The sequence below is a fragment of the Varanus komodoensis genome, unplaced genomic scaffold (genome assembly GCF_004798865.1).
Source record: "Varanus komodoensis strain SLA01 unplaced genomic scaffold, ASM479886v1 scaffold9, whole genome shotgun sequence".
Lineage (NCBI taxonomy): Eukaryota > Metazoa > Chordata > Lepidosauria > Squamata > Varanidae > Varanus > Varanus komodoensis.
The window spans coordinates 7,120,059-7,130,412 of NW_025336598.1; the positions used below are offsets into that span (position 1 = coordinate 7,120,059).

Consider the following 10,354-nt stretch of genomic DNA (forward strand, 5'->3'; position numbering starts at 1 on the left):
GCTGCCTCCTACCGTGTGTTCTGTCTCAGTAATTTGGAAGGTGGGGAACGTGGCGGAATATAAGCAAGGTGCTCAGATTCAGGCCATTTTAAGTTTGCTCTTTAACCTATTTATTTGACCAATATTTTAACAAAGTAATTTTAATTGTATTAGATTTATTTTATTTATTTTAAATAGATTAGTTTTGTGCTCAGTTGTGGAATAGGTAATTTATTTTATTTAGGATTTGAAATAATGTTGTAAACCGTCCAGAGACAACTGTGATGGATGGCCTACAAATTTTCTAAATAAATAAATAAATAGCATCACTCTTCCTCCCCCTTTCCTTCCCCTAGTTTTCCTTTCCTCTACAGTTTTGTTTTTATTATTTTATACCTGGAAAGCTAGGGTACAAAGGGATTTAAGAGCTTATGGACTCTTATATTAGAGCAGTCACTGAAAGAACACTCCTTGGAATATGTAATGTTTGTGTTTGAATCCATTCCTTCCTCAGCCTTTCCTTCCCTCTTCCCATTAATTCCAGAAGTGTTACCCATGTCTCCATAGGTCCATTTACATCATTCCAGTTCATATCACTATTCCAACTGGACTCCTCAAATTCTTGCAACCCCCAGAACTCTTCTAATTTCTTGGGGGGAGTAGCATTGCCTCCTCCTGCCACTGAAACCCTTCAAACACACTCCATCTCCCTTCCTTCTTCCACAGACTCCCCTCATAGTTTTGATTATATAGTTGATGGTCCTAGCTGAAACCCTGTGCTTGATTATTTCATTCTCTGACTTGCTGCTAGTTCTCCGCATCATAATTTTAGATCTTTTTTTCTAGCTGAGTTTTTCAGTTCCTGCCACTGTGCACCATGACTCTATGCCAAATATACTGTCCACACATATTCATCATGTACACATGAAGTTTACAAGTATGAATAGGGACTCATAAGAACAGGGCAACAGTTCATGGGCATTGCTGAAACAGATCTATATTGCACCTTTCCTAATATCCAAAAAGGAAAGCCACAACTTGATGCAAGTATTAAAGTTCAGATAAGTTCTTATGGGAACCAGGAGTCCTTCAGATAACTTGGATTTGACCTACCCTGGGGGAGGATTTTTGTGTGTGTTGGTGGGGGGGGGGAGTTTATTTTTGATTTGGGGTTTGTTTTTTTTTGTTTGTTTTTTGTTTTTGTTTTGTTTTTTGTAGTGCAATCTCAGGCAGTCATGCAGTACATGATGTATTCTCCAGCCCTTTGTTCTGAAGCTATGCCTTCATCACTATTCACTTCTGCCCAGATCATATGCATAATGGGGGAGGGATGATTGGGCAGTTGTGGTTTTTGCATGCCACTGAACTATCCACATGCAGTTCCAGTGGTATGATAACTTTTGCTGATTCAAAACTGTAGAATCTGTTTTGGAAAGACTTTTCTTATCTTCACATTTGACCTTCGCCCAGGGGAAGTGATTTGCCAGCAGCACATCTGTAGTCAGTCATCTATTTGGGGAATAATTTTCAATGTGCATCTACACTGCTGTATGACTATTAATCATTGCACAAACTTTTTATAAACAGAACCCTACATATTCAGAAACTTGGGTGTGTCCAAGTGTGCATGCATTTATCAGACTTTAAAAACAAAACTTGAAGCAGCAGCATGAATTCTGACTTCTCCAACAGTTGTGACAGTAGCATTTGTTCATACTGTTAAATTATTATGCATTGGTATATTGCACTTGATCCCATTATAAATACAGCAGATACAGTACTGCATTTGTTTATATGTGACCACAGAGCAGCAAGAAACAATACAGATCTGAAAGGATCCAGGTCCCAGGCCATTTAGAGCTTTAAAAGATCCACATAGGTGTTTGCTTGTGATATAATGGATGCTGCTATTTTATCTTCATTTTAATTTATGTGTACATTTAATTTTCCATCAATACGAATAGAGGACTACAGATGACCTCTATTTCAGCTATAGCATTAACATGCCAGCTATGGCTTTCTGGTGCTTTGCAGGTAGCAGAGCTAGAAACAAACAACCATTTTGCTAGGAAAGGTCAGCACATTATTTTAAAAAAAGATAAATAGGGCTTATAAGATTGTAGCCCTATTAACCAATCCCCCTCACATGCTGTGAGTCACTGGATGGGGGAGAGTGGGAAGTTGCTGGCTGGCAAGTCCTCCTGGCATTCCAGACACCTTCCATACATTCTGGCCGAATATTGTCAGTGGGAAGCCTGAATCAAAGAGGGCGAATTACATAAGGCAGAATTAGTAAAGGGGTCACTAGCTTCCTAATGCAAAATCAGATGGAAGCTTAATTTTGGTTCACCAAAGGCAAACATATTTAACAATTGTGTGTAAATGACTTACATTAAAAACTGCCCTGGCCTTTTTGCTGTCATTCTCCAGAAGACGGAGACGTCCTCTCAGATACCCTTGCAGCTGAGAATCAGGAAGCCCAGTCTTACACTTTACCATGATTAGCTTCAGGGATATATCTGAAAATATGAGTTTTATGGATATGAACATGCTGTTAGTTATGGATTAATAGCCTTGTTTAAAAACCTGTCTGCTTTGACAGGTATTACCTTTCTGGGCCACAGGCAGAAGACCCTGTAATTACCGCTTCCTGTGTGAAAATGTGAATTTTTGTGATTTTTCATTAGAAAACAAAAAACTCCTATTTACTATACATTCCTTAATATGAATAACATTGATACAAACTAGAGTACTGAATATTGAAAAGAAATTGGGCAAACTCATCCCATGTAATGGTCATATTTCTTTGCTAAAAACATTGGAGCAAACTGAGTGATATTGTGACCAAAAATGCTGGTCTGTCAAGCAAACAGTTGTGACATTCAGAAGGGTGTGATTTCCTGAATTATAGACAGATGGATACTGATATTCCCATAATATAACATTATTCAGTGGATCACTTTATGAAATACTTCTTTCCATACATATGTTTCCTAAGAGCAAAACACAATGCATGCATTCCTATCACCTGTTTTTCTCTATGGGTAAGTTTTCATTCCCAGAATGTTATTCTGCCCACCATAATCTGTATTGCTTCCTTTGCAACATATAAATATTCTGTGTGTCAGTGCATGGGGGAGGAAATGCCCCAAAATATAATTATGAATGTTTGTCTACAGAGGAGAAAAACAGTCAGAAAATTAGAGGCAGAATGAGAAAAAATGATTGGAAGAAGTCAGTAAGCCTTACCTTTTTGCTGGTAGCTCTCCCCTGGTAGCTCTGTGTTTTCTTCCTGACTAGTTCTTTGCTTTGGCTCCACGGAACAAGAATTTTTTACCTCTGTAAAAGCATCACAGGAAGAAATAGATGCGCTGAAATCTTCTTCCCCAGTTGCCATCTTTCACACATGCAATCTGTGACATAAAAAGTACACTGTCACACAAACCATATATTGCAACCTGACTGGGGTAGCATAATGGCTAACAAGTTTTCTACACGAAGGATTTGATGTGTACTTGTCATTCCACACTCACAGACTGTCACAGTTGTTAACTATTTATTTAGATGACATCAGACCCTCCTGTTTCACTGTTGCTTTTAACAGCATCTTCAGTAAGAATTTTTTTAGAGAAAGTGTATTATTCAAAGGAAGTAAAAGAAAATGGTTTCCCACTTTTATAGTTGCATTATTCTGCTACACTGTAGTGCCAGCTAGAGATTATATGGTGGAAGAGCAGCAAAAAAAATGTTATTTCTGTAGTGCTGAGATCCCTATTCTGTGAAAAAATCAAAAGTAGATTAACACCCTTATGCAGAAAAACACTAAGAATACTGAGCTGTGAATCAGCAAGCCCCTGGTAAAAATCTCACTTCTGCCATGACCTTAAGCAAGTCCCTTCCTCTCAACATCAGTTCTATTCTCCAATATGGTCAATAATAGGAATAAGATGATAATGATACGATGATGATCATGTCTTACTTTACAGGGTGCTGTAAGAATTACAACTAGATGATTGTACATAAAGTGCTTTAAACAGTGCTATAGGAGGTTGTTCCTTACTTTTAATTTAAAAAAACCAAAACAAGTTATCAATTTAATAGGAAACAGCATATTCCTATTGTTGGTTTCTCAGAGGTAAACCCACTGCATTCAGTTGGGCTTACTCTCAAATAAGTGTTCGCAGGATTGCAGCCTTAACATGCTCACTTGGAAAAAAGTTGCACTGCATACAGTGGAACTTCTGAGTACACATTCCTAGGGCTTTGATGAGCATAAGACTGCCCCAGAAGAGTGCGGCATTGACCAGCCATTCCAGCAAAAAGCAGTGTTGCAACAGGGCAGTTTGAAGCAGGTGCTTTCTTCTGCTACTCTCTTTTCTATTGTTCGGTAGGTGTACTCCAGTGGGTGCTGCTGGATAGAACTGGAGTCTGTCTGTGAGAGGCTCTGGTGGAAAGGAAAATCCAAGTTGGAGGAGTGTTCCATGGCATAGCACAGACTGGTGTGCCTGGCTGGCAAGATAGATTAGATTAGATAGTTTGTAACTTATTTGCCTCCTTCATGGATCACTCCTTGTCGTGGCGAAGGTGCTTGCGTAGCTCAATGAAGCCATGAGCTATGCCGTGCAGGGCCACCCAAGACAGACAGGTCATAGCAGAGAGCTCTGACAAAACGTGATCCACTGGAGAAGGAAATGGCAACCCTCTCCAGTATCTTTGCCATGGAAACCCCATGGACAGTACCAAAAGGCTAAAAGATATGACGCCAGAAGATGAGACTCTCAGATCGAAATGTGTCCAATATGCTACTGGGGAAGAGCGGAGGGCTAGTACCACTAGCACCACAAAGAATGAAGCGACTGGGTCAAAGCCAAAAGGACACTCAGTTGCAGATGTATCTGGTGGTGAAAGGAGAGTTCGATGCTGCAAAGATCTATACTCCATAGGAACCTGGAATGTAAGATCCATGAATCAAGGCAAGCTGGACGTGGTCCAACAAGAGATGACAAGACTGAACATCGACATCTTAGGAATCAGTGAATTAAAATGGACAGGAATGGGTGAATTTAATTCAGATGACCATCAGGTATACTACTGTGGGCAAGAATCCTCAGAAGAAATGGAGTAGCCTTCATAGTCAATAAAAGAGTAGCAAAAGCAGTACTGGGATACAATCCCCAAAATGACAGAATGATCTCAGTTCAAATCCAAGGCAAACCATTCAACATCACTGTAGTCCAAGTCTATGCCCCAACCACTGGTGCTGAAGAGGCTGAAGTTGACCAGTTCTGTGAAGGCTTACAACACCTTCTAGAATTAACACCCCAAAATGATGTCCTTATCATCATGGGGGATTGGAATGCTAAAGTAGGAAGCCAAAAGATAACTGGAATAACAGGTAAGTTTGGCCTTGGAGTACAAAATGAAGCAGGGCACAGGATGGTAGAATTTTGTCAAGAGACTATGATGATCATAGCAAACACTCCTTTCCAACAACCCAACAGACGACTCTACACATGGTCATCACCAGATGGTCAACAAAGAAATCAGATTGACTATGTGCTCTGCAGCCAAAGATGGAGAAGCTCTATACAGTCAGTAAAAATTAGACCAGGAGCTGACTGCGGCTCATATAATGAACTTCTTGTTGCAAAATTTAGGCTTAAATTGAAGAAAGTACGGAAAAGCACTATGCCAATCAGGTATGACCTGAATCATATCCCTGATGAATATACAATAGAGATGACAAATAGATTTAAGGAGTTAGATCTGATAGACAGATGTGATAGATCTGATAGACAGACTGAAGAACTATGGGCGGAGGTTTGCAACATTGTACAAGAGGTAGCAACTAAAACCATCCCAAAGGAAAAGAAATGCAAGAAAGCAAAATGGCTTTCTGAGGAGGCTTTACAAATAGCTGAGGAAAGAAGGAAAGCGAAAGGCAAGGGAGAAAAGGAAAGATACACCCAACTGAATGCAGAATTCCAGAGAATAGCTAGAAGAGATAAGAATGCTTTCTTAAATGAACAGTGCAAAGAAATAGAAGAAAACAATAGAATAGGGAGGGCCAGAGATCTCTTCAAGAAAATTGGAGATATGAAGGGAACATTTCATGCAAAGATGGGCATGATAAAGGACCAAAATGGCAGGGACCTAACAGAGGCAGAAGAAATTAAGAGGTGGCAAGATTACACAGAGGAACTATACAAGAAAGAGCTTAACATCCCTGATAACCACAATGGGGTGGTCACTGACCTCGAGCCACACATCCTGAAATGTGAAGTCAAAAGGGCCTTAGGAAGTCTGAACAACAACAAAGCTAGTGGAGGTGGCAGTATTCCAGCTGAGCTATTCAAAATCTTAAAAGTCGATGCAGTAAAACTGCTACACTCAATATGCCAGCAAATTTGGAAAACTCAACAGTGGCTGGAGGATTGGAAAAGGTCAGTTTACATTCCCATCCCAAAGAAGGGCAATGCCTAGGAATGTTCAAACTACCGCACCATTGCACTCATTTCACATGCTAGTAAAGTTATGCTCAGAAGCCTACAAGCTACGCTCCAGCAGTATGTGGACTGAGAACTAACAGACGTACAGGCAGGATTTCGAAGAGGGAGAGGAACTAGAGATCAAATTGCCAACATATGCTGAATCATGGAGAAAGCTAGGGAGTTCCAGAAAAACATCTACTTCTGCTTCATTGACTATGCTAAAGCCTTTGATTGTGCGGATCACAACCAATTGTGGCAAGTTCTTAAAGGGATGGGAGTACCTGACCATCTTATTTGTCTCTTAAGAAACCTATATGTGGGTCAAGAAGCAACAGTGAGAACTGGGCAGGGAACCACTGATTGGTTCAAAATTGAGAAAGGAGTTCGGCAAGGCTTTATACTGTCACCCTGCCTATTTAACTTAAATGCAGAGCCCATCATGAGAAAGGCAGGGCTAGATAAATCACCAGTTGGAATTAAGATTGCAGGGAGAAATAGCAACAACCTCAGATATGCAGATGATACCACTCTAATGGCAGAAAGTGAAGAGGAACTAAACAGGCACTTGATGCAGGTGAAGGAGGAGAGTGCAAAAGTTGGCTTGAAACTCAGCATTAAGAAAACCAAGATTATGGCATCCAGTCCTCTCACTTCCTGGCAAATAGATGGGGAAGAAATGGAGGTAGTGACAGATTTTATTTTCCTGGGCTCCAAGATCACCGCAGATGGGGACTGCAGCCAAGTAATTAAAAGACGCTTGCTCCTTGGGAAGAAAGCTATGGCAAATCTAGAGAGCATACTAAAAAGCAGAGACATCACCCTGCCAAAGAAAGTGTGTATAGTCAAGGCTATGGTTTTCCCAGTTGCAATGTATGGTTGTGAAAGCTGGACCATAAGGAAGGCTGAGTGCCGAAGAATTGAGGCCTTGGAATTGTGGTGCTGGAGGAGACTCCTGCGAGTTCCTTGGACAGCAAGGCGATCAAACCGCTCAGTCCTAGAGGAGATCAACCCTGACTGCTCTTTAGAGGGCCAGATCCTGAAGATGAAACTCAAATTCTTTGGCCACCTAATGAGAAGGAAGGACTCCCTGGAGAAGAGTCTAATGCTGGGAACAATAGATGGCAAAAGAAGAAGGGGATGGCAGAGAATGAGGTGGTTAGATGGAGTCACTGAAGCAGTTGGTGTGAGCTTGAGTGGACTCCAGGGGATAGTGGAGGACAGGAAGGCCTGGAGGAATGTTGTCCATGGGGTTGTGATGGGTTGGACACGACTTCGCAACTAACAACAACAACAACTTATTCTCATATAAGCTGAATGTTCTGAATCCAAATATGTTCCTTGGAGGGGGGCAGGTGGTAATGATAAAGACAGAGAGGATGCAGCAACACTTAGAGCAACCTGGCAAATCTCCATCTACCTGTTTCCTTTCCAAAATGGAAGAGATGTTATTATCAGGCATATCACGTGAAAACAACCAATTAGAAAACGGTATATAATGTGAAGATACATTATGCTATGACACTGTATACAGTTACAAAATACAGCTCCCAAACTGTAAATAGATATTTCAGCTGCTCAAGATTGCATATGTACAGAACAAGAACATCAGCAGAGGCCATTAAATCATAAGGACTTCATAAAACGGTAATCTAAATCAGATGAAAGGAGCAAGAGGTTTCTTGAAGATCCATATGAAATCAAAGTTCTGTTCCCTCTTACAATCCACCCTACCCCACTCTCCCAATTCCACATCCAACACATGGTTCTAAAGCTATTAAGCTGCTGTCAAGATACACAGGGCAAGAAAGAGATGGCCCTCGTCCATAGGAACAATTCAGTGCTGATATGTAAAACTCACTGCTGGAGAGTCAGAAGAGAAGGGCCCTGGCAGTCTTCCCCATTTTTCCACCGCCATTTTTCTAATACAGCACTTTCGCTAGCCTTTTTTTTCCTCTAACGCAGGTGTTAAAACATTAACTGGGGAAAACTGGCACAAGAAGTTGGCCACCAACTTAGACAGCTTTAAATGGGGATTAGACAAATTTGTAAAGGATAGATTGTCAATGGCTAGTAGTCATAAAGGCCATATATTACCATTAATATCTCAGGCAGTATGGCTCTCCATGGCAGCTGCAGAGGAACACAAGCAGAGGGTTTCTGCTGCGCTCATGTCTTATTCATGGGCTTCCCATGGCCATGTGGTTGGCCACTATGAAACCAAAATGCTGGACTAGATCCTTGGTATGATCTAGCACAGCCCTTCTTACCTTCTTGTGAAGGGGTTACAGAGGAAACAGTTAAGAGTCTCTTGCTGCCACCATTCTCCATTCCAACAGCTACCCACCATCTCTTGCACATCACCAGAAGACCCCATTTGCAAACTTGATATATGCAGTGCAGCTCATTCTGACTATCTCTCCACTACACCAGCTCTTATGCAACAGAGAGCCAGAGAGAATGATGAGAAGACATAGGACTTACTAACATTTAATATTCCATAAATGGCAGTAGTTGTGGGGAATTTAGGCAACTTTCTGTATTATAATGGGCACATTAAGCTTTTCATAAATTTGCAATCTTTCCTCCCAACACCACAGCTACTTTTTTACAGAATGATTCCCTTATTTTCACTTTTCTTGAAACCAGTCATGCTGCAAAAAGGCATTTTAGTTGCCCAGCGCATGTCATAATATCAAGAGCCACATAATTAAAGCAAATTGTAAAAGCAAAAGCATGAGAATATACCTACCTTTCTCAGCCTTGCTGGTTTCCAATGTTCACTCCAGCAACAAAGTGCATATTACTCTTCTGGTCTCAAAAGGGTTCTGAAACATCTCTTCCTGTTTGTGTTCCCCTACCCCACCACCTTCTTTTCCTGTTGGCTCCCAACTAATCAGGACATTTTAGCTAACACAGCAAGTTGACCATTAACAAGCATTGTTAGTCTTACAACCTTCTTTTAAAATGAATCTTGCTGCTATCGGCCCATTGACTTCCCTGAACTTCCATTTTATCTGTTATTGCTTTTAATTTCATAAGCACTGTGTTATAAAGGGCTGGTCTTGTGTTTAGCCTTTGTCTCATGGCTCAGTTGATTCCAGCAAAACAACTGCTGGTTCTGAAGCATTCCTAGAAATGGCAACAGTTCATGCAACCCCTTCCTCCAGACCATGGAATGTGGGGACTTTGGACTTAGCCAAAGGTGAGATAATGTACTCCTTTGGAGTACTTTCTTATCTTCTTATATCCTATAACTGATCCCTAAGATTGAAAATAAATGCTTGGTCTGAGTCCCAGTAGATAGATAAAACTACATTGTTTCCGGTTTCAATTAAAAACATTTACATTTTAATACAATCAAGCAATTACAACAACTCCCATAATCATCTAACCGTGCAATTCAGAAAGGCACCTAAGCAATTCTGCAAAATTGTTTATCAGCTGCTCTTTCCATCAAATTACATTCTCAATTCCTGTACTACACAATACAACACCCCCTCAAAAAAGAAAAAAAAGCATCCTTATACACAAAGTGTTGTATTATTTCCAGTCATTTCTGTAATAACTCCTACTTTCTTCATTTCAGCAGAATTTTCAAGAATGAGACAATCATAGGTTGCACACAGAAAAGAGCAAAAAGTCAGTGAGTGTGGCAGAATATCTGCAACAAACATCATTGCCTGTTGTGTAAATCTGAAATATTCTAGGAGTCCTAAAACACCAACTGATGTTTTGCTTTAGTTTTAAAATCTTTTAATTCTACTGTTATCATTCTTGATGCCACATTCCTTCAAATTAAGGTCTATCTACATTCCCCATTTCCCCATGCCACAGATACAAGTTTAGTGGCGCATGATACATTTTATTAGTAACACCATGAGAAA

The 10,354-nt window shown here is 40.5% G+C and overlaps 1 protein-coding gene across 1 annotated transcript in view; it reads right to left on the reverse strand.

Moving 5' to 3' along the window:
• Positions 1–9,295, reverse strand: part of SH3TC1 (SH3 domain and tetratricopeptide repeats 1) — a 45,487-nt gene extending 36,192 nt beyond the window's left edge. The window contains exons 1-3 of the mRNA XM_044418520.1: positions 9,220–9,295; positions 3,229–3,392; positions 2,371–2,498 (exon numbers count right to left, since the gene is read on the reverse strand). Coding sequence (XP_044274455.1) covers positions 2,371–2,498; positions 3,229–3,376 — 276 coding nt within the window. The 5' untranslated portion in view covers positions 3,377–3,392; positions 9,220–9,295. The remainder of the gene's footprint in view (positions 1–2,370; positions 2,499–3,228; positions 3,393–9,219) is intronic.
• Positions 9,296–10,354: the final 1,059 nt, after the last annotated feature.